This window comes from Lithobates pipiens, unplaced genomic scaffold (assembly GCF_037356315.1).
Source record: "Lithobates pipiens isolate NorthernLeopardFrog02 unplaced genomic scaffold, aLitPip1_a1.2 Scaffold_16, whole genome shotgun sequence".
NCBI lineage: Eukaryota > Metazoa > Chordata > Amphibia > Anura > Ranidae > Lithobates > Lithobates pipiens.
The window spans coordinates 605,789,321-605,815,137 of record NW_027507748.1 but is presented as its reverse complement, the minus strand read 5'-3'; the positions used below and the strand labels follow the sequence as shown (position 1 = coordinate 605,815,137).

Genomic DNA, 25,817 nt, shown 5'->3' with positions numbered 1-25,817 from the left:
GTTCATAAGGGTGATAATCAATAGCAGCCAATTAAAAGACATTATTTCAGCAGAGTAATTTTGCCATGGTTGCTGAATTACTGCACAAAGAATACTTAAGAAAAAATAAAAATTAAAAATAAAACACCACCACCACACACCTTTGTATTAAACCAAAACTAAGCAATGAACAATTGTTTAGAGTGCCAGTTCCTCCAAAAATAAAATATTCATATAAATACACTTCAAAAACAATCCGCACCTTTTTAAAAACCTGTTGAAATCTTTTTAAGAAACTTAAGATATACATATTTTAGATTTAATATATTTTTAGATTATCTTCTTCTCTATCCATCTTTCACAAACCAAATAGGAACAAGATGGCAATAAGCATTCCTTTTCATGAAAGCTGCAAATAAACATAAAAAATAAAAAAAATAAAAAAAGGGAGAACACACACACACACACACACACACACACACACACACACACACACCTCTTAGCACTTTGAAATACATTTGCTTATCACTGATTCAGGATGGCATACATTATTCAGCAACAATTTCAAGGGGTGTCACCTGCTAAAGAATAAATAAAATAAACCCCCCCCCCCCACACACACACACACACACACACACACACACACACACACACTTTTGCTGTGTTCTCTTTGGCAAAACAAAGGGGGTGAAATTGAACAGGGCAGCTCTATAAGCAAAAATGTCACTGTTTTACCAGTGAAACTTTGGAGACAATTAGAAATCATAGAAGTGCTACTCTTATCCAAAAGATGCACTTTAAAAAGGGAAAAAATAAAATAAAATAAATATAAAAATTAAGGGACTTGTCCATTTCCCTGTGGATCTTTTTAGCCGTCTGCAAAGTTGTCTGTTCTAAAAAGGTGCAAAACACTATTACGTTCACAAGAATATAAAACCACCACCACACACACACACACACACACACTTTAAGATAAAATCACATTACCCTCTTAGAACGGTTTGTCTTAGTGGCTAACCACAAAACAAAAAAGGATAACCCAACAAAAGTGGCCGTCAAGAGACAACCAACTTCTTTTAAATGAGACGACTTGGCTGGATGCATGGGAACTTTGCTCTTAGCGCCATCTTTACTCTAAAAACGCTATGTTGCAACTCCCTCCATCAAATCTTTATATGTAATTTTAGCCTCGACTTCCCACTTCTCACGCACTCAGTTCTCCAGCACTTTTTTTTCTCGAGAACTTTCTTTCTGCCTCCAAACATTAATATCCTCTAAGCCTTTAAGCTCTCGGTTTTGAAATCGAATATTCAAACAAACATACATCCAAACTCTATAACAGCTAGTGTTACACACACATATCCACATGTGCATTGATATCTGAATAATTAGTCATGCTATCATCAAGCCCTTTATCCTGTTCCAAGACTGAAAGTAAGAAACAAGATTTCATTGGCTTTTTGATGCCCTCCAAGAGTAAATCACAGTTTGTTTTCCATCAGTGTCAGTGTGGATAGAACACTATGCATTCTATCGGACTGCATTATCCAGAAGGGGGTTTTTACAGAACCTAGTCAGCTTTGCTATGAGATTTCATGTATTAAAAGCAACTAGACCAGATGATGATAATGATAATGATGATGATGATGATGATGATGATGATGATTCGGATGGGACACAAAGTGAAGTTCCAGCTATGAAAAAACAAGGTGCCCAGGTGACATTTTCAAGTGAGGGGAAATCTTGAATGTAGACACAGACAGCAAAGAGAAGTTCTGGACTTCTCTCTTTCTCAAATGACCCCCCAAAAAAAAGAAAAAAAATATAAAAAAGGAAGAAGGGTTTTATTTCTGTTAAAGTACAGCTAAAGGGGAAAAAAGGGTGGTTTTGGCTATAGTGTAGAGGGATTAGAACACCAGTCAGTTTGTATTGCTGTCTGCGCTCCCATTAGGGAGATTCACCCTCTCCATTTGTCCTGAATTCATTAAAAGTGAAAATAAAAAAAAAAAAAAAAAAAAAAAAAAATTTTGGTTTGTCCCCAGAAAGTAATAGAGTGGAAAGCTTCCCATGGTAGACTTGTTCTGGTAACCAAGGGATGCCATTGATTTGCAGAAATTGTCGAATACTTCCACAATTAAGCGAAGTTAAGCGAAATCTCCCCAATGGCACACAGTTGGCAAAACATTAATTGGCAAGGGTTATGACCAGGGTGGATTTTATGTAAATCACTAGTAAAAAAGGCTTGATTAAATTATCATTTTTAAAGAGCAACTGTCATCTCTGTCCCACAGTTCCTCCTCTGACCTGCTGTTGACTCACCGACAGTCTCTCTCACTTTAATGGGGCGGCTGGTGATGCAGCAGTGACACAACAAATTGAGGGAGGTGGCGGCAGGCGAGTGGATACCCGCTAAAAGGCGCTGCCATGATGGATCGGATATGTCATGTGCTCTTTAAACGTAAGGACTTATTCTTGAGTTTTGTAAAGTCTGCCTGATTTAGACAGCTGTCTTTACTATTTAGGTGGCAAGCCACTTTACGTTATGGTGAACATTGTAACTAAAATGCAAGCCAAAGAATTACCTATTCTAAAAACAAATGGAAACATTGAATTATAAAAATCACACCCCAAAAAAAAAAAAAAAAAAAAAAAAATTAAAAAAAAAAAAAAAGGACACAGGAAAGTCTGGCAAAGACTTACTTCGATCCAATGTGGGAAATGATGAACCAGCTATTTTCATGCTCCGTTTGATTTTTCTATAAATCTTACCCAGTTTTATTACATATGAAAGTGGACATTCCTCCCTGGAGCATTTCTGTATTCCATACATGAAAAAGTGCAAGCTCAGTATGTGTTTATGGGAAATAATATTAAGCAAATAATATCACCACAGCATCCTGTGAGTCACCGGCCCTCCACAATGGTCAGAGACATTAGAGACAGCCAGGCCGGCTAGCCACAACACTGAGAATGGGACTGATCGCAGGCTGCAATGCTCTGATGCAATACTCTGTATTTACTTTAAAACTGCATGGCAGGCAATTCATTGTAATGATCCATTCTCAAGCCATCAAGCGGATAGCATAACTTAAGACCCCGAGAGAGATCTTGTGGCTTTACTTTATGCATTTGCTCGGTTTGTTTATTGCAATGCCATTTAAAGCAGAAAACTAGCAAGATTTACCGTGAGCCAAAGCGCAGTAAAAACAGTCAGAATTCATCTTTCCAAAAAGGTAGCCTGAAAAACAGATTGGTATCTGAACTTTTACGCTTTGCATTTAGTAAAGAACTGCCCTAGCATTACCCATGCTGGAAATAAAATAGCCAACACCAATTGGGGAGAACTGGCTCTGAATAAGCAGGGAACATGCTGGACCTCTGCAGAGAGATCACTGTTTCCACACAAAGAGCAAGGGCCCTGTATTGCAGCATGTAGGTTGGGTACAGGATTTTGCAGCTAAGGCTTAAAGTAGTTGTAAACCCTCTCTCACAACTTTGTCCCATGTAAATCAGCATAAAAACCCTAATGAACACTGCTTGTAGATATCTCCTTACTTGCTTAATATTGTTGTAATCTTTTTTGTTCTTTATAATGAAGTCACTGAGCATGCCCAGATCTCCCCTGATTTACAACGCACTCTCTATGTGCTTATCTGTTATCATGACTTCCTACGGCACACAACACTGAATTCCCAGAATGCCACAGAATCATTCAGAGCTTCCTCCTACACACCATGTGACATCATATGCAGTGTACACCTAGCCATTACTGCAGTCTTAGCTGAAGCTGATAAGACTGACAAAGGCAAAACATTAGACAGACATTGGCACAAGTAAATACTATGAAATAAAACAAGTCAGCTATGAACAGGGAAGCAGGGTTGCCATAGAAACGTTGGATTGAGGAGGCGGCTTGGTTAACAGTGCAGGAAGTGCTCAATGTAAGGGCAGAAATACACTCCACTGTGGACTCAGAAAACAATACTTTAGATGGCGCTGCCTAACCCCTGGAAACAAGTTTAAAGTTTCTTTAAACAGTAATATGCGATTTGGGCTGGATTACAGTTGCTATAGTTTGATAATTACTTATTATAATGGACTAAATGAAAAGAAGCATCAGAGTTGGAGCGTTTACGTCCTCTTTAAATTCACATAGGCCACAGAGGGTGGTAAAATCAGGCCATGTTTTAACTTCCCTCTAAACAACCCACTAACTAAACAGCAGGACAGTTACTCAAGCGCGTTCCCTTTGTCACGGCTGTGAAGTGTGACGGTGCAGCAAATTTAACTTGGCATGCCGCATTAGGCAGGTGGTGCCACTTACCAAACAGGTACCCATTTAAATCCATAGAATGGCAACATAACGGCATTCCAAATGTATTGTAATGCAGAAAACCCCATGGGATTAAGAGGAAAAAAAAAAAAAAAACCCAAGGGGGGGGGGGGGGGGGCAAGCAGAATGCTAGGAATGCCTCCTGAACACCTTCACACTGCTGCTCAGTCACCGCAGAAAAGCAGTCCACCATGATTACTTTTCAAAAGGGTGGTAAACCCATAACCCCCCCCCCCCCCCCCCCACACACACACACACACACACACAATTTTATCACTTAGCTGCCCACAATTTACCATCTGACTGTGCAATCTTTTATATCTAACATAGAAAGTGCCTGACTGGATCTAATGTAATGGATTATTTGGGTAGGTCTATGCATCATATAGCATTTTATAAATTTACTGTAGAAAGGGGATGGTCCCATACCTGGCCAGCTTTATACACAATAGTTACAACATGTTTTATGTAAACTCCCCCCTCCATACATATTGACACGTATAATCTACAGCGAAACATAAAAAGACTAGAAACCCAAGTGTATGCCAATTTCTGCCATCTGGATACACAGCTCTGGCACATAGCACACAAGGTGAGGCACAGCTCATACAGGGTGATGCACTGGCGTCTCTAATTAGCAGCAGTGGCACAAGCTGTACCTGTAGAGCCTGACATCAGCCTCTCTTGCCACCCGATTCAATGAACTAAAAGCAACTCCACACTACTACTACTACTACTACTACTACTACTAATAATAATTCCAAAACAAACAAAAAAAAAAAAAAATTGTATTGTATGGTATTTTAGACCAATCTATAAAAAAAAAATAAAAAAAAGTTAAAGGAAAACAAACATTCTTCAGGAGATATGGAAGCTGCCACGGACTACCTCTCCTAGAACCACTAGGTGCCTGGCTATCATACTATATAATTGAACCATAGCCAAACTGCCCCATTAACGTACCATAACTACCTATGATACTGTAGAAGAGTTAACTGAATGAACAATGGCAGATGTCATGCTTTTCTAATCATAGGTGCCCTTTAAAAAGGTTTCACAAAGGCAGCTTTCATATATGTGCTACTGGTTTTATATTAAACGCCTACTCCACAGTAAAACGGACACAGATTTTATTTTCCCTTTGCAAGTGCCACAGTATCTAGAGCAGTTTTAATAGTTGTTTAGAAATAAAAATGAAAATGATACAACATGTTTTGTGTGTTACAAGCTTCATCAGGACTACAACAAGAATACAAACAATTGTATAGGTTAAAAATGTATGCATGCATGTCCTTCTGATCATATGGATGGATAAAGAATGTGTGTACCCAACTGATTTTTGTATCTCAGCAGTTGTTTTACAGAGATGCTCACCACATATCCCAATGTGTAGTTTTCCACTAAAAAAGGAGGAGAAGAGACACACACACACACACCCCTGTACATACATTTAGTCATCACAATAAGGATGGCATGCATATAAAAGTCTGAAAACCACATTACCTTCAAGCTCATGTACAATAAGAAATTAAAAACACTACAGGTTGCCTTTAAATGTCAGGTGTACTTTAAAGCAGAGGTTCATTACTCTTTAGCTCATGGAGTGGGTCACGTTGAATGTTCTGCAGTAATCATGAGACAACTATCACATCTTTTGTTGCTACTGGCAAAAGGTTTGTCCAAATCTGACTGGCACTAGAGGGCATTGGGGACATTGCAGAAGAAAGAAATGTCCCTTCTGACGTGGCTGTATGTGCGTTCTGAGTCAGTCTGCAGGCTCTGCAGTATAAAGTAATGTGGCAGAAAGGAGGGCAGCCCTGCCCCATGCCAGTATGCCAGGCTGTGCAAGCACATTTCTGCCTGAGAATACAAAATGCAGCATTTCAATATATGCTTTGCCCTGCGTCAAGCTATGGAGGTCACCTCCGCTCACGACTTTGCCATTCTGCACGCTCTTAGCTTTTTTTTTTTTTCTCCCCCTTCTTTCTCCAACGCTGTGCATGCAGAAGAACTGCTGATGTATGACTATAATATAAAGAGGGGCTGAATAAAGAAAATGAAGACCCTGCGCCCTACAAGACACAGGTAAGGGGGGGGGGGGGGAGGGGGGGAATAAATAAAAAAATGGCCTCTTATGTTTACAGCATTAAAAAGGAAAGATATAAGGCATAAACTACTACAAGAACCCGACAAGTATGATACAGCTCTCCTAAATGGCTGCATTTGTTGCATAACAAAAAAAAAAAAATGCAATATGATTTTATAGCAAGTTAAAAAGACTCTTGAAGAGCATTACTGTTAGGCCTCATTCACACCTGTTATTATATGCACCTCTAGGACATTTCTTAATGCATGTAATAGTTTGCACTGGTAAAAGAAAGTCAGTCAGTTCTTCAGTTTAAACACTTATAGAGAAAATAGAATTATATGCCTTCAAGGTCAGATTAGATATTCTGAATGCATGTAAACATGCATAAAGGCAGAGGCATTATTACCATGGGACAAAACGAGCCGGCCACCTAAGGCGGCACGTATGGAAGGGGCAGCAATGTGGCTAGATACTTTGGTCCTGGCTACAGTAGGGACGGAAAGTATTCAGACCCCCTTACATTTTTCACTCTTTATTATATTGCAGCCATTTGCCAAAATCATTTAAGTTCATGTTTTCCTCATTAATGTACACACAGCACCCCATATTGAAAGAAGAACACAGAATTGTTGATATTTTTTGCAGATTAAAAACGAAAAACTGAAATATCACATGGTCCTAAGTATTCAGACCTTTTGCTCAGTCTTTAGTAGAAGCACCCTTTTGATATAATACAGCCATGAGTCTTTTTGGGAAAGATACAACAAGTTTTTCACACCTGGATTTGGAGATCCTCTGCCATTCCTCCTTGCAGATCCTCTCCAGTTCTGTCAGGTTGGATGGTACATGTTGGTGGACAGCCATTTTTAGGTCTCTCCAGAGATGCGCATTTGGGTTTAAGTCAGGGCTCTGGCTGGACCATTCAAGAACAGCCACGGAGTGGTTGTAAAGCCACTCCATTATTTTAGCTGTGTGCTTAGGGTCATTGCCTTGTTGGAAGGTAAACCTTCAGCCCAGTCTGAGGTCCTGAGCACTCTGGAGAAGAAGGTTTTTGTCCAGGATATCCCTGTACTTGGCCGTATTCATCTTTCCCTTAATTGCAACCAGTCGTCCTGTCTCTGCAGCTGAAAAACACCCCCGCAGCATGATGCTGCCACCACCATGATTCACTGTTGGGACTGTATTGGAGAGGTGATGAGCAGTGCCTGGTTTTCTCCACACATACTGCATAGATTTAAGGCCAAAAAGTTCTATCTTGGTCTCAGACCAAATAATCTTAATTCTCACCATCTTGGAGTCCTTCGTGTGTTTTTTTTAGCAAACTCCATGCAGGCTTTCATGTGTCTTGCACTGAGGAGAGGCTTCCGTTGGGCCATTCTGCCATAAAAACTGGTGGAGGGCAGTAGTGATGGTTGACTTTCTACAACTTTCTCCCATCTCCTTACTGCATCTCTGGGTTCTTCTTTACCTCTCACCAAGGCTCTTCTCCTGATAGCTCAGTTTGGCCGGATGCCCAGCTCTAGGAAGGGTTCTGCTTGTCCCAAACGTCTTCCATTTAAGGATTATGAAGGCCAATGTGCTCTTAGGAACCTTAAGTGCAGCAGAATTTTTTTTGTAACCTTGCCCAGATCTGTGCCTTGCCACAATTCTGTCTCTGAGCTCTTCAGGCATTTCCTTTGACCTCTTGATTCTCATTTGCTCTGACATGCACTGTGAGCTGTAAGATCTTATATAAACAGTTGTGTGGCTTTCCTAATCAAGCCCAATCAATATAATCAAAACACAGCTAGACCCAAATGAAGGATGATCAGAAGAAATGGACAGCACCCGAGTTAAACATATCAGTGTCACAGCAAAAGGGTCAGAATACTTAGGACCATGTGATATTTCAGTTTTTCTTTTTTAATAAATCTGAAAAAATGGCAACAATTCTGTGTTTTTCTGTCAATATGTGTGTACATTAATGGAGGAAAAAAAATTTACTTAAATGATTTTAACAAGAGTGAAAAATTTAAGGGGGTCTGAATACTTTGTCCCCACTGTATATTCAGCAAGGCTCATTCCCCACATTCAATACAAAATAGCAGGAGATTTTGACCAGCTCTCTATGGAGCTGGTTCACATATCTCTTCTGTGGCTCCGTTGCAAATTTGCACAGGACCCATGTGTGTGTTTTGGTCTGTTTCAGGTCCAAGTTCAGATAAACATTTGGCAAAATCTGGCCTGAATCGGTGAACGAGGGTGCACCGGACCCATGTGAAGATGCGAACCCAGCCTTACTCTCTGAAGAGCAATTTGCATTCAGAACGCTCTTCAGAGAGCATTTGACGAGCAAAGAGGCATTGTGTCACCTAACCACCTGCTTTCACCCCTTGAGGCTGGGTTCAGACGATTGCGAATTGGATACTTGTTTCTGCGCATCCAATTTGCATGTCACACATCTCTGGAGTGAATTGCACAGGACTCCTGTGCACCTTCTGGTCTGTTTCAGGTCTGAATTCAGCAAAACATTTGGACCAAAATCAGACCTGAAACCAGTGAACAGGGACGTACCAGAACCCAGCCGTGAGTTGCTCCCTACTACAGTGTGAACCCAGCCTCAAACCAGCCTTGTACACAGCTGCTGGGTGCTTGCAGAGCAACATTGGATGTCAGCCTTGCCACAGCTGCATCAAAGCCATTGTGCCACTACTTCTGCAGGTAGAGTGGGCAACAGTTTGAGGGGCAGTAAAAGTGTGGCTCAACCATGTGGTTTTACCGCTTCCCCAACTGCTGGTGTGAATGAGCCCTAACGCTAGCCATACACTGATATAAAAAAAAAAAAAAAAAAAAAACCAACAACAACACAGTATACCATTTACGTTACAGTCACTAAGCCTGTCCTTGCCATCCCATAAAGATCCTTGAAACACATCCCCACTCGTTACAGCACTTACAGAGAATCCAAAAGAAGAGGCGAGACTAATGGTACCCATACAGCTGAAAGGGAAACCCAAGATTACCGATTTCAGCTGGACTGGAGGTAACTTCCCGTCTACAGGTAGCTTCCCCATCCCAACTAGCTGGCCATCGTCATGAAAAACCATTGCCTAGGCAGGCTAAAAGAAGACCTGTTGCCATTTGCCATCTCCCTCATATCAATTGACATTTTTCTTTAGTAAAATACAGTCATCACTTTTTTTTAACCTATGTTGCATACCATTGCTACCGATCGCCTGCAGCCACTTGTCTACATGTACTTCAGAGATGGCTGCATGCCACTTCTCAGGGTGGGTTTCCTGATAGTAACAAGAGTGGATGAAGAGCAGGGGCGGATCCAGAGTCTAGTCTCGGGAGGGGCACTGCTATAAAATATGTTTTTTTGGGGGCAATTTATATGGGAAATGGCTGGTATTTGCGCTTCAATCATTACGGCACCATGGTTGTTATGGTGTCAGGATGATTGAAGCGCATTATTTCTATTAATACATTGTAATATAAAATTAAATGGTTCATCTCACCATAATGCAGAATCAGTGGGAGCCCTGAGGATGTCACTTGCCATGTCGCCTGCCACCAAATGTGGATTGTCACTTGCCACGTCACCTGCCACACATTGCGGATTGTCACTTGCCACGTAGCCTGCCACACATTGCGGATTGCCACTTGCAAGGTAGCCTGCCACACATTGCGGATTGCCACTTGCCACGTCACCTACCATACATTGCGGATTGTCACTTGCCACGTCGCCTGCCACCAGATGCGGATTGCCACGTAGCCTGCCACACATTGCGGATTGCCACGTCACCTGCCACACATTGCGGATTGTCACTTGCCACGTTGCCTGACACACATTGTGGATTGCCACGTCACCTGCCACACATTGGGGATTGTCACTTGCCACGTCACCTGCCACACATTGCGGATTGTCACTTGCCACGTTGCCTGCCACACATTGCGGATTGCCACTTGCCACGTCACCTGCCACACATTGCGAATTGCCACTTGCCAAGTAGTCTGTCACACATTGCGAATTGCCACTTGCCACGTAGTCTGCCACACATTGTGGATTGCCACTTGCCACGTAGTCTGCCACACATTGTGGATTGCCACTTGCCACGTAGTCTGCCACACATTGCGGATTGCCACTTGCCACGTAGTCTGCCACACATTGTGGATTGCCACTTGCCACGTAGTCTGCCACACATTGCGGATTGCCACTTGCCACGAAGCCTGCCACACATTGCGGATTGTCACCTACTGTGTCACTTTTCTGCTAAGGTGGTCTTTTGTTGGGTCCCAGAGTGAAGATAGGCAGCAGAGAGATGATGCAATCTCTCTGCTGCACACAGCTTCCCGCACAGTGAGGGCAGGACTGGAGGGATGCAGGGCAGTGAGAGATGATGTCATCTCCCTGCTCCCCTGCCTGCTGGCTGCCTGATTGGCCAGCAGCCCTCCTAAACTGCCCAGCTGCCCCCCCCCCCCCTCACCCATCCACTCAGCGCGGGTACCCGCGGAACCGGCCGCGATTGGACCCGCGGAACCAGCCGCGATTGGACCCGCGGAACCGGCCGCGATTGGACCCGCGGAACCGGCTTTGCCGGTATTCTCGGAGGGGGCAATTGACCCGTTGCACCCCCCCTGGATCCGCCCCTGATGAAGAGTGGATAATGTTCATCTGCATGGCCACTGTATGGGAAAGCCTTTAAAAAAAGGGTGACCTTTCAGAAATAAAATTGAGAGACACGGGCAGAGCATTGTCCCCCTATAGCTGGAAGTGCCTTTGCAAGTTATATAATAGAAGGATCACCACATATTTCTTTTTAAGAGAAGTTTTTGAGTGACTGGGTTTAGATATGCATGCAGTGCCGCATTCAATTCTGTGGAAGCCCCAAGCTATCCAACCTTTGGGGTCCCCGTTGCAGGTTACTGGAGGTTTCTTATGCCGCGTACACACGGGCGGACTGTATGGCGTACTTAGTCCATCGAAACACATTTCAGCGGACAATCTGCTCGTGTGTGGGCTTCAGCTGACTTTTTCAGCGTGCAGTCCGGCGTACTAAGAATTTCGGATTTTTCTAAATTCTGTCCGTCGTACTTTGGTTTCAGCGGACAATCCGCTCGTCAGTATGCGAGTTCGACGGACTAAAAAACTATCTTTTGTAAAGCATTTTAAGAAAGCTTCATTGTAAATTTTCTTTCAATACCAAAATTATTAATTGGATCCATTGTCACGCAGCCCTTAAATGGCATGGGTCCTCAATGGCGCCTACTCCACCCATTTAGTAATCCTACACGGCATATATGGGTAATTTGGGGGAAATTTTAATGAATGTTAATATTCAAGGTAGAAAAATTACAGAATCAGAAAATCATGAACATATAAGGCAATTATAATCTAAAGGATGTTGACTACTGGCCAAAACTATGGGAAACAACACAGTCATCCTATGATGGCACAAGTTTTATAAAAAGAACTTAAAAGTGTGCTCACCAGGGTGGATCACTTAAAATCAACTTGAAGTTTTAGGGTAGTAGTTCTGTGACCAATTTTTTTAAAAGGAGACGTATGGCTATACTTCTGTAGATCACAGGAGTGCAGTTGGTTCTTCACACCTGTGACCTTCTGTCTGCTGACGTCACAGAGCCACTCCAGGCTCTGAAAAGATCCCAACTAGATGATTGGGATCCACCCAGATGCCTGGACCAGCAGCTGGCTTAGCCTCTTGGCAATCTGTTAAGAGCCTGAGCCAACACGTCCCATCTCTCCACAACCCAGTGCTCCAGTGAGCGCTGGAGGGGCAGAGCAGAAACCCAGTGACTGACAGTCATGGCTCTCTGCTCAGAGCAGAGGGGACAACTGAGCATTTAGGGGTGTTTGATCACTCAGTTCGCTCAGTTCGCACTGCAGAGCTGGCAGGAAACAGATGCAGCATCAGATTGATGCTGCATCTGTCTAGGGGAGCATAATAGTGAAGTTCATACTTCTCGTTTAAGTGCCTAAAGACATTAGACAGCAGCTGGCTATTCATGTACAATCAAGATGCCAAATCATTGTTGCTAGAAATAATGGTTGTACAGCCCTGCCTATGTCTTTGGGTGGTGGGGTCTTGGAAGGAATCTCTAGGTGCCAGTCTGAAGGAGGAAAATAAATCAGTGGACAATCCATCCTTAAGCTGACCATACATGAATAGGAGAAGACACTCAATTCTCCTACCATACTAAAACAGCCTAGATGGATAACACTTCTGCCGACTATTGTAATCTGACAGATTCACAGTCCCAGAATACCCAAACAGTAGCTTCATCTGACTGGAGACAGCTGCTGTCCAGGTGAAAAGTGTACATTCCATGAACTGACCAGAAAGACAGATCAGGCAAAAAACAAACATCTTTAGGCCTTGCCTAGACAGTGCAGTTATAGCCAGTGAGATCCCAGCTTTGAAGTCTCCAAGAAACACAAAAGAACGCATTGGATGACTTGTCTCATTTTCATTCACTCACAACTCAAATATCGGTTTTGGGGTAAAGTGGATTTAAAAAATAAAATAAAAAATAAATTATAAATAAAAGTAAGGTTATGGAATGCCGTTTTCTCTCACCACTCTATATGAACACAGACCACTTACACTGTATAAAATATTAATTTGCATCAACCACAGACCAAGCAGAAATGATTATCCGTGTTATTAATCAGTTGTGACACGAGGCCTTTGGAATATTCACAGCAACAATTACTTAAACCAATTAGCAGCAATACACGTGTTAAACAAGGAGAGATCAGTACTTATCTACCCAGTTAAAAATGCAGATTTTCCAGTGCTGCGGGGCACAAAGTCACAGGAATGCAAAACACTGGAGAATAAAGCTTCACACACATTCAGATCCTCGCCATTGTATGGCTGCTGGAAATACATATTAACCAAACTGAAAGACCGGCCAGGGGAATGAGGAAATTGTCACTGCCGGTCACAATATGACATTCTTGCATTATGGAGACTGGAACATTTATAATGTGTGCTCAAAAGTTAACCCATTACTGCTGGGACAGGTGCAGGGGAGTAGGCTTAGTCTACTAGAAAAGAGGGATGGGGCTCTATATGGGGACCTATGGAATTCTTTTTAACTGGCAAACCATGCCAAAGATAAAACTACAATGGCAAATGGGACACAATATTAAAGGCTTTTTATTTTATTTATTTTTATTTTTTTAAATGCACGTCTTTATAGTTAACTTGTATAGAAGCAGAATCATGTATTTGGCTCCATAGACCTTTGGACAGAAACAAAATTAACATGCCACACATTTTTCAAGCTCTCCCATTAAAGTCTATTGGGCCAAAAACACATGATTCTGCTCCAAAAGCAGCATGTGTACTTTTTCAAGCAACAAGAGACATTTCAGTGTAAATATGTCCATTGAATATAATGGGATTCTTCAACAGCTGCGTAGGGTTGCCACCTGTCTGGGATCCACCCAGACAGTCCGGATTTTGAATTATGTGTCCGGGTTTCAGTCCCTTTGAACCATAGACACATTATTCAAAGATGAGTTTAGCTCAGAACAGGGCCTGACAGGAGGGTGAGGGGGCACGACGCGTACTTCATTACTATTCTCTTTGGAGTGCCCAAAAGGGTTCACAGGTCTGTTATCCTATAGTATATAGCAAAATAAAAATAAAAATTTGCTGTGCACCGCTAAAGTGTTAAAGTTTGGCTTGAAGAAAAAGTGGCAAACCTACTGCTGTGCCGAGTTGAAGCTGAGGGGGTTTATTTACTAAAACTAGTGCACACAGAACCTGGTGCAGCTGTGTATAGCAACCAATCAGCTTCTAGGTTTAAAGCGGAGGTCCATCCTAAAGTGGACCTTCCGCTCATTGGAATCCTCCCCCCCTCCGGCGCCACGATTGGCACCTTTCAGGGGGGAGGGGGGGGTGCAGGTACCTGTAGCTATCTCGGAAAGGGGCGTAATCTACGCCCCTTTCCGCAAAGTCCCCCGCTGCCTGCTGGGAAACACACAGATCCCAGAGGCAGCGGGACCATCCTTATTGCGCAGCGCGACTCGCGCATGCGCAGTAGGGAAATGAAGCCGAAAGGCTCCACTTCCTGATTCCCATACCCAAGATGGCTGCGGCAGCACCCGAGAAGCGATCGAGAGATCGGTTTCGGGTGCCGACATCCCAGGCGCGCTGGGCGGGTAAGTGTCCTTATTTTAAAAGTCAGCAGCTGCAGTATTTGTAGCTGCTGGCTTTAAAAAAAAAAAAAAAAAAAAAAACGGCGGAACTCCCAGCGGACTCCCGCTTTAAGGGCCGGCTCACACTGCTGTACTGTCCAACATTGGATGCGATTCGCACCACACTGCAAATCAAGTGCGATGCAAACTCAGCCATACAGATTGTATGGCTGAATTCACATCACATTCGGACCAAACTCACACAGGTCCACTATTTTGGTCCGCAGCAGAAGCGGATCTCATGGGTGTTCACACCCATGAGATCCGATTCCTGACGAATTTGCAGTTCGCTCTGCAAACCGATTTGGGGGCGTCATTAGCTTTCCATTGACACTCCCAGCAGTTTGCATAGGGCAGTGTGAACTGCTGCCAGGAGACAAGCGATGAAAGAACCAACAGTGTATTTGCAGGGTTCCCGCATCGCTGCAGTGTGAACCGAGCCTTATTGTCAAAGCTTAATTGAACAAGTTTAAATCTGATTATCTACCATGCACAGCTGCACCAGATTCTGTGTGCACCAGTTTTAGTAAATCTCCCCAAGTGTCGAAGTGCTCCGGGGTGAAGGGGGCCCTACTAGTGAAATGGGTCCTTTCATTTTAATTAAAAAAAACAAAAAAAAAAAAAAAAAAAACTGTATTATCTGGTCACATTATATAGTCTCAGCAACCAGCCACCCCATATACCAAGCACAATATATGCCTATGGTAGGATGGAAGTAAACAGCTCCCACTAAAACCAATAGAAGCCATTTTATAAAATAACCTATTAAAATTTAAAATGTCATATCAATTTAAATTGAAAATATTTTTATATATTATAATTGTGTATATATATATATATATATATATATATATATATATATATATATATATATATATATATATATATATATATATATATATATATATATATATATATATATATATATATATATATATATATATATATATATATATATATATACACACATACATACACACACACACACATACATATACACACACACACACACCATTACCAGGAAACAAATGCAACACATTACATCAAATGCAATTCCAACTTACTTGTAGCAAAACTAACTGGAAAGTTGCACTAAATCACTTAGGCATGATTGATTAGAAAAAATAGATCACTTAAAAGGGCAAGTCTACTGAAAAACAATGTTGCAGTCTATAATGCTGGAGTATTCTCAGCATCTGAGTTCCTGCGTATGCAAATCTGCCAGGACTGCTACAATGGGGTCCCATTCTCTCAGTTGAACGTTTGTTTCTAATTATGAAGAATGCAACAAGGTGGTGTTATAGCATAACTACAACCCATTTCAAATATTTATATACACACACACACACACACACACACACACACACACACACAAACTGCTTTCCATCTTGTCAAGTATATAAATAATAAAGTATAATGTAATAAGTTTGTTAAGCCCTCAAGAGCTTACAATCGAAGGTCCCCATCTCACATACTAGGGCCAATTTCGACAGGCGCCAATAATCTACAAGCATGTCTTTGGAGTGTGGAAGGAAATTGGAACTCTCAGAAGAAACCCACACAAGTGCAGAACGAACATGCAAACTCCACACAGGCAATGCCCTCCTGAATGGCATTAGAACCGAGTAACCTAGTTCTGTAAATCAGACATGCTAACCACTAAGCCACTGTTGCCTCTTGGGGCTGCCAAGAGATATGAAAACAAATGCCATAGCCCACCCAACTCCCCCTCTAACTGAAACATCCTTCTAGATTATCTATGGTGTTTATACGTATGCCCTGTAGCCTAAAGTTAATCAAATATTCTGTGCATAGACTGCCAATAGAGTATTTAAGGTTACTGCCATCCCTTTACTGCATTGTGACCTTTCGGTGCTCCTCAAACCTTGGGAGGCCTACATTTTCTGTGGCTCCATGTCTGAAATGAGTATGAAAGTTGCATTCAGACATTTGTGGGAGAGTTTGAAGCTATGATTAAGCACTGTTAAGTGTGAAACGCGTCAGCTCGTTTGTCGCATTTTCTGCTGTGGCTTGTATTTTTAGATTTTTACAAAAAAAGGAAAAAAAAAAAAAAAAAAAAAAAAAAAAAAAAAAGCTATATTCCGGAGTGCGGCCGTCCATAATTTCCTTTTTTGCTTCACTTGTGGGAGAGTTACTGGGGACGGTCTGCCAAGGAGGCTGCAATTAGGATTTGTAGGCACGCACACACATACAGGGAGAGAATTTAGGCCAGTTGCACACAGATGTAAAAAATGTACTGATGTTTTTACTCAGGATCATGTTGACAAAAACATTCTGAGTTAACGGTTTCATGAAGACCGCGTCCCGATTGGGATTTGAACTGAGGACCCCAGTGCTGTGAGGCAGAAGTGCTAACAAATATGCCACTGTGCTGAGATGAATACTTTTCTCCAAAGTAATTAATAGACAAGGTCTATGGACAATATGTAGGAGTGTTATGTGCAAGGTTATGCTTTGTCCACTAGAAAATAGCCTGAGATAGATAGACTAATTGGTTTAGAGCTGTAGAGGATTCCAGCTTGTAGGCAATATTGTAGGTCATTCTAATATATGCAATGTTGAAATGTTAACCTTCTTAGCTCTTGTACACACGGTCGGAGATTCCGACAACCAAATCCGTCGGATTTTGTCCGAAACTGTTGCATACACACGGTCAGACAAAGTTGTCGGAAAATCCGATCTTTCGGAACGTGATGACGCAATTTCGTTACAATGGGACTACGTTCAGGCTAGTAGCCAATAGCTTTGATGTAGGAATTTGATCTGAGCATGCGTGGCACTTCGTCCGATCGGAATATGTCCGATCGGAGCATTTTGTCGGAAAATATTTCCGGCAAGTTGGAAAATCTGGCCCGACGGAAACAGTCTGATGCAGACCACACACAGTCGGAATATCCGACAAAACTCTCCTATCGGACACATTCCGTCTGAATCTCCGACCGTGTGTACAAGGGCTAAGTGTCTATATCCGTCCCTAGGATCTAGGCCAGTCCTTAGTGGTTATGCTAGTCTGTGATATATACCAGGTCCTCATCTCTACTAGTCGTTAGTAGTTATACGAGTCCCTGGAATCTATGGAAACCCCTAGTAGTTACACCAGTTCTCATTATCTCTACCAATCCCTGGGATTTATGCCAGTCCTTAGTGGTTATACCTTTACCTGCAATCTATGCCAGTCCTTATTAGTTATACCTGTCCCTGTGAGCTATGGCAGGGTTTCTCAACTCCAGTCCTCAAGGCGCCCCAAAAGGTCATGTTTTCAGGCTTTCCATTATTTTGCACAGACGATTTGATCAGTTTCACTGCCTTAGTAGTTATCACAGCTGTTTCATCTGAGGGAAATCCTGAAAACATGACCTGTTGGGGTGGCTTGAGGACTGGAGTTGAGAAACACTGATCTATGGAAATCCTTAGTAGTTATACCAGTCCCTGGGACCTATGCCAGTCCTCATCTATACCAGTCCCTGAGATCTATGCCAGTCCTCTGTAGTATTACCTGTCCCTGTGATCTATGGAAATCCTTAGCAGTTATACCAGTCCATAGTATTGATACCGGTCCCTGTGATCTATACCAGTGCCTGGGATCTCTAGCAGTGATAGAAGATAGAAGTTCTCTTCTTGCTTTCCCTACCCCACACTAGGCTGGAATGAGGATGCCCTCGGCAGCGAACGTGTTAACAGATGTCATGTCAATTCCAAGGAGAGGGGGGGGGCGAGCGGTTCCCGTAATACCTCTAATAGCGCCGCAGTAGCTAGCTTCTCGCTCTCCGCCAGAGGAGCCGCATGCGAGTGAAGCCGGCGTGCAGTAGGACCGGGCGGCGGGGGCGCGCTCTCACACATACACTAGACACCTGCTGGAGGCGTGGAGCCGGGCTGGGAGATCAGCAGCACATGATAGAGCTCAGGGAGCAGTGCAGCCCATGCTCTGCCCGATCTACCGCACACTGCCTGCCGAGCGATCACCCCTCTCCTCCGGGGACTCCAGAAACTCTATAGGATGCTGCAGGAGATCCCCACAGCCGGGGGAGCTGCCAAGTGCCATGCAGGGCTGGGATTTCCATCAGTAACAATGTTTGTGGACACACAGGAGATCATACTGATACACAGTGACTTTAGCAACATAAAATATACACAGGTCTGAAGTTTTACTCCAAGGAACCCCTATAATAAATATTAATAATAATGAGACCTTCATTCACCTCCTATTCATCATCTCTGATGACACTTTAGCTAAGCAACCATTAAAGTAAATCTGTATTTACAGCCAGCAAGGCTGCGCTGTGTATACTAATCAGGACTCCTGCAATACTAACATCCTATAGGAAATGGCAGGACTAAGGGTCCTATTATACATACTGCAAGTCTGAGGTCGTACAGATTATGGCTGGTCTGAGTAGTGTATATACGCTCCAGGATTTACTACAATCACCGCAAATCTAAGATCCTACACTGCAGTAATGTCAGCACTGTATTCAATTAACCAGAATTGAATATGTATAGACCCCAGTCCTCAGGACTTTCCACAATCACTGCAAACCTCAGATCCTACACTGCAGCAGAACCGAGTCTGTATATACTCTCCAGGACAGAAAATACATAATAATAATAAATAATAATAATACACAATAATATATATTTGATATTTATATTTTCACCAGGACTTTGTACAATCACTGCAAACCTGACATCCAAAACTGCAGTATAGGTCACCACTAAGACTATATTCAGAATATGTATATACTTTCCATAATCACTGCAAACCTGAGATCCTGCACTGTCAGGGCTGAATATGTAAATACTCCCCAGTAGTTTCTACAAGCACTGCAAACCTGACATCCAACACTGCAGTATAGATGTATATCCTCCCCAATACTTTCCATAATCACTGCAAACATGAGATCCTACACTGCAGTATAAGGCAGGACTGGGTATCTACAATCCCAGGCAAGCTGCTCCATCAGCTTCCCTCACTCCATGCCCATTCCTCCCATCCTTAGCCTGCTCTTCCCCTCCATGCCTTGCAGTGCTCACACGAGTCCCTCCTGATACCCTCCCATACATACCTGATTACCTGCAATCATACACCCCCCACTTGCTCCCTGTGAAGGGCAGGCATGGTGTTCCCTGCTCATATAACACTAAGAATGATCACCATCAGAGCTGTCACGTCACTCATCTGGGGATCATGCATTCTACAAACCTGCTCCACCCTAAACTCATTTCCAGTAGGTAGGTTATGGTAGTGTCATTAACTCTTCCCCAGCCTGCAGCTGATCCATTGCAGCCCTGAGTTTTCCCTATCACCGGTCATGCTGGGACTTACACTTGCAGCAATGCAGGGAAATGTCCCGGCAGCACCTTAAGGGTTAAATAGAGGGAGAAGGGGGGGTGCCATGCGCCCTCCAGTCTCTGGCTCTTAATGCTGAGTCACAAATAGCATCCTATAGAAATAAAGGCATTGGTATGCTCTTTTTTTAAAATCAGTCCCGTCTATGGATTTTTATCCAATGCCTTCAGCAGATGGGACCTCCAATGTGGAATTTGGGGGGGATAGCAAATGGCACACATCTGCTCTTCGCCCATTATCACCCCTCTCCAAAATAGAACTCTTACTAAAAAAAAAAAAAAAGAAAGAAAAAAAAAAAAAAAAGTGAAGCCACTGATCAATAGGGAGGGAGTCTCAGCTGTCAAAGCAAGGGGGGAACACCAGCTTTCTGGTTAGCCAGGCAATGACCATCCCTGACTGCAGAATAAAAACTTTGAGAAGATTGAACCCCCACCCCCCAAAGCACAAGTGAGGAGCATGTCCATCAGTGACCCCCTGGACATTGGTGGAGCTGCACATGGGAGATTTCATAAAATAAAAATGTCAGCCTAGAAGTCAATACCTACCAAATCTGTTGTGGTCTTGCCTCGTCCCCTGGATAGTGCCATTAGGAAAGATCTCTAAATGGTATCCAGTCCTGCAGTACAACTGCCTCCTTCTGAGGATCCCCTTTAAGTGTTCCAAGTCAGTGACCGCAGACCCCCTTGGTAGCCCCCCTGCCTCCGACTGGCTCAGGTGGTCACTTAACAGGACAGGGTTATCCACAGGCAACACGGGCACATTCCCAAAAGAAACAGCATCCTGCACACCAAAATAGTTCCCAACTTCAGCCAGGGGAGCCATCAGGATGGTTGGTGGAGGAGGAAGCTGGGCAGGTCAAGGTATATATACCCTCTCCTCACTGAAGGGGGAGGATGATGATGATGGTGGTGATGATGATGATGGTGGTGGTGGTGATGACTCGATCTTCAATCCATGGAGTGCATCAATAAAAACTAATAAGGTGGCACGAAGCTTGGAGGTTCAAGGTCAAAGCTCTGATGAGTCTAGAGAAGCTCCAGCTCACCCACTGACATCTCAGCAGGCAGGCAGATCTTCATCAGCCCATCCAAGGGCAGGCAGGGGGACAATCCGGAGTTTCTCCATTGGGTGGGAGATCACCAGGGCTCATGCCAACTTCAGAAAAAAAAAAAAAAAAGGAATAATAATAAAAAGCAATGGCAGGTGGTGGTGCCCACCCGGTGGTGGTGGCAGCCCGGAGGATGTGTTGGTTTTTTAGGATGTACAGGCTACGTCAGAATGTATGGATCCTGACTCCAGGAAGACATGCGCTGTTTTGGCTTTATAACAGCAGACTGCATAGATCAGCATGAATCCCGGAGAAGAGAGGGGATGGAATCATGTCATTGAGGCGGGGAGGAAAGTTTTCAGGGCAGAGCCGGGGATGGCAGTACAGGGGGACGGGGAACAGGTGTGTAGAGCGCTATGTACAGCGCTGCGCTCAGATCACTCGCCAGTCTAGATCTCCTCCAGCTCTGAGGCTGCGGCTCCTGGCTCTGGCTCTCCATCCAGCTCGCAGAGTGGTGCAGCAGCAGGAATTGGGCTGGGTTTAAGGTAGCCTGTGCTGCCTGCCTGCCTGCCAAGCCGCGTCCTCCCGGGTCCTACAGCCCCTCTGCCTGCCTGTGCCAGGACCGACGGCTCTGCGGCAGGACGAGGCAGCCCCGGCACGGCCACCGTGTGCACTGCGGTACAGGCGGACGGGGGTGAGGGCACCTACCGCTGGATCCCACAAACAAAAAAAGAAGCTGTTATTGGACCGCTGCATTTTTTTTAAATTTATTTTTACGAATGAGTTCTCTATTTTTGCTTGAGGACTATTTTTAAAATACATGTAAACTACACAACAAAAAATAAATAAATAAGTCAATTCCAGTGTGTATGATTAAAGCAGTAATAAACTCAAAAGCAAACTTTTATTATATTGCAGCTTATCAATTCTTAGATGTGATGGCTGCATTCGTTTTCTTTTTTTTAGGCTTTCCTTTTCTATTTTCAGCTGGTGATCCAGCCAGCAAGTCTGATGTTTTTCACAAGCCCTAGCTCTCCAGCAGAATGTATCAGTTTATATGGATGAGACAGACCACACAACCACTTCAAAGTTTTGCCCCATTCCTTGACCAGGTCATTTTTTTTGCGATACTGCGCTGCGTTATTTTAAGCCTTTAAAGTCCACATTTTATCAATGAGTTAGCATGACTCAAAATGTGCGCTACCAAATGGTGGAGCAGAACGTGAAAGGGTTAAAGCGGTAGTAAACCCGCAGATTTTTTTTTTTCTTTTAAACCTGTAAGGCAAAAGGCATAATTAGCTAGTATGTACCGCATACTAGCTCATTATGAAATACTTACCTTAGAATGAGGCGTCAGCAAGTGATCTCGGTCCATGCCGTGGGAGCTGACATTTTCCCTCGGCGTGTCTTTTGGGTATCACGGCTCCGGCGTTGTGAGCGGGCGCGCGGGACCTTTCAGCCGGGAAACTCAGAGCGCATGCACAGCTGACAGCGGCTCATTGCAAGGGGTTTAGGAGATACTCTTTTTACCTACAGGTAAGCCTTATAAGCTTACCTGTAGGGCAAAGTCAAAAAAATGACTTCACTACCGCTTTAACTGACAATTGCGTGGTCATGCGATGCTGTACCCAAAAAAAATTGATGCATTTTTTTCCCCCCACAAATAGAACTTTCTTTTGGTGGTATTTGATCACCTTGTGCTATAAGGCTACTTTCACACTGAAAGTACCGGGCGTCAGCGGTAAAGCGCCGTTAGTTTCAGCAACGCTTTACGGTCACTTTTGGCCGCTGTCGGGGCACTTTTAATCCCCGCTAGCGGCCAAAGAAAGGGTTAAAAGCACCCGTGTTGGGGGCAGAATATTTTGGGAGCGGAAACCGCCCCAAAGATGCTGCTTGCAGGACTTTTCAGAATGTCCCGTAAGCGAACCAACCGAGTGTGAAAAGTCACACTGAAATGAATGGGGAGGCTATTTCTAGCGCTAAAATATCTGAAAACCGCCACAGTGTGGAAGCAGCCTAAACAAAAAAATAAATAAAAATTCTTGAAAAAAAAATTGAATTTCTTCCTCAATTTAGGCCAATATGTATTCCGCTACATATTTTTTGTATGAACTTTTATTTTTTTTATTGTTTGCCACAACTGGCACCTTTGGGGGGGGGGCAGGATATCAGTCTTAGACAGGTATTCTGTTCCCACTTGTGGGAGTCCGGGCCGCACCACGTGACATCACTGCAGGGCTCCCTCCTCCCTTCTCCTCCTTCCTCCTCTCCCTGTGGCCGCATGCGCAGTAGGGTTCCCAGCATGAAGCCAGAATGCTACACTGCCGGGTACCTTTACCCGTAATGGCGGTGGCAGCAACCGATGGCTGATGGAAACATCAGTTGTGGTGCCGACATTGCAGGACTCCAGGACAGGTAAGTGTCCTATTGTTAAAAGCCAGAAGCTGCAGTATGTTAGCTGCTGGCTTTTAATTCTCTTTTTTTTTTTTGCCGGAACACCGCTTTAACACTGGCAGGGGTGATTAAAATAATTTTTTTTATTAATACAAAACCTTTATCCTAAAAAGGAAAAAACTGTTTTCTTTACAGACTGACAATGTAGTGGGGCTCGCTGGGACCTACCACTGGGTCGGAGAACCAAAAAGTTGGTTTTTGGGCAGCTGCATGTTTTTTTACAAATTAATTTTCTATTTATTTTTGCTTGACGACTACAGTAATACCTTGTATTACGAGCATAATTCGTTCCAGAAGAATGCTTGTAATCCAAAGCACTCGTATATCAAAGCAAGTTTCCCCATAGGAAATAATGGAAACTCAGAGAATCCATTCCACAGCCACTGCTTGTCTATGCAGTACTGCATGTGGCCAGAGGTACGGGGGGCGCTGGAGACACTCGGAAACACTTGGAGAAACTCATCGAAACGCTGGAGATGCTCAGAGTGTCGGAAGACACTCAGAGACACTCAGACGCTCAGAGACACTCCTTCTGAGCGTCTCTGATGCCGTCAGGGCTTGTGCAAAGATTTTTGACACCCTAGGCGAAACCTAATTTTGCGGCCCCCATTGGCTCCACCCCTGACTCCACCCCCTTTGCCCTGCCCATGTGACAGGAGGCAGCGCTATACAGGAAGCATTGGCTCTGCTTCTTCTGGTGCTGGGACTCCATTGCTGTGATTCTAATTACACCACCAGACGGACGGGGCAGCTGCCTGGGACTGAGTTAGTTACATGCTGCAGCCTGCAGAGCATGCTGTTGTGGAGGAAAATCAGCAGCTGGGCGCCCCTAGGCAGCAGTGTGCCCTAGGCGGCTGCCTAGTTTGCCTAGTGGTAGCACCGGCCCTGGATGCCGTGTAAACATGACCGGACTTTCTGGCAAAAAAGATCAGACGGAATCATTTCATTGGATATTCCGATCGTGTGTGGGCTTCAGCTGACTTTTTTTTTCATAAAGACTGATGGACCTAGAAATAGAACATGTTTTAAATCTTTCAGACAGAATCAATTCCTATCGGGAACACCGTTCGTCTGTATGCTAGTCCAACGGACCAAATATGACGCAAGGACAGCTATTGGCTACTGGCTATTGAATGTCCTTTTTCTAGTCCCATCGTATGTCATCGCGTTCGAAATGAACAGACTTTGGTGTGATCGTGTATAGGCAAGTCCGTTCAGTCGGAAATCTGTCAGAACTCCATCAGAAACTCAGTCGGAAAGACCGTCAGAGTTTATTCTGATAGAAAGTCTGGTCATATTTAGACTGCATTAGTGTCTCTGTCTTCTGAGCGTCACCGGCGCCCCCGCACCTCTGGCCAAATGCAGTACTGCACACCTCTGTGGTTTGAATCCTGCTCATCTTGTGAGACAATGCTGGCAAAGCGAGTCAGAAGCTCGTTTTGCGAAAACTCTTGTAAACCGCGTTACTCACAATCCGAGGTTCCACTGTATTTTTTTAAATACATATAAGCCTTAAAGAGGAGCTCCAGGTTACGGCAGACAAAATTAAAAAGTCAGCAGCAACAAGACCAGGCCTATTTCTGAGGTTTTTACAAGTTAAAATCAGTATTTTTTGCTAGAAAATTAGTTAGAACCCCCAAACACACACATATATATATATATATATATATATATATATATATATATATATATATATATATATATATATATATATATAGATAGATAGATAGATATGTATAAATAATATATTTTAGCAGAGACCCTAGAGAATAAAATGGCAGTCGTTACAATATTTTATGTCACACTGAATTTGCGCAGATGTCTTTCAAACTCAATGTTTTTGGAAAAAATACACTTTAATGAATAAAAAAACGAAAACGAAACAGTAAAGTTAGCCCAATTTTTTTGTATAATGTGAAAGATGTTATGCCCAGTAAAGAGATGCCTAACATGTCACACTTTAAAATTGCACACACTCAGTGACAAACTACGATACTTTAAAATCTCCATAGGTGACGTTTTACATTTTTTTAATGGTTACCTGTTTAGATTTACAGAGGAGGCACTAGAATTATTGCTCTCACTCTAACGACCGTGGTGATACCTCACAAGTGTGGTTTGAACACTGTTTACATTTGCAGGTGCGAGTTGCGTATGCATTTTCTTTGGCGCACGAGCACAGAGATAGCGCTTTAAAAAAATTCAATTTTTTTTTCTTATCTGGTCACTTTTATTGCTGTCACAAGGAATGTAAACATCCAGGTAGTGACAGGTGCTCTTTATGGAGGGATCTGGGGTCTAACAGACCCCAAACCCCTCCTCTGCACTTGAAAG

The 25,817-nt window shown here is 43.3% G+C and overlaps 1 protein-coding gene across 1 annotated transcript in view; it reads right to left on the bottom strand.

The window, feature by feature from the left end:
- FGF9 (fibroblast growth factor 9) overlaps positions 1-21,552 on the bottom strand; it is a 68,136-nt gene extending 46,584 nt beyond the window's left edge. The window contains exon 1 of the mRNA XM_077484021.1: positions 20,527-21,552. Coding sequence (XP_077340147.1) covers positions 20,527-20,803 — 277 coding nt within the window. The 5' untranslated portion in view covers positions 20,804-21,552. The remainder of the gene's footprint in view (positions 1-20,526) is intronic.
- Between the last annotated feature and the right edge of the window lie 4,265 nt (positions 21,553-25,817).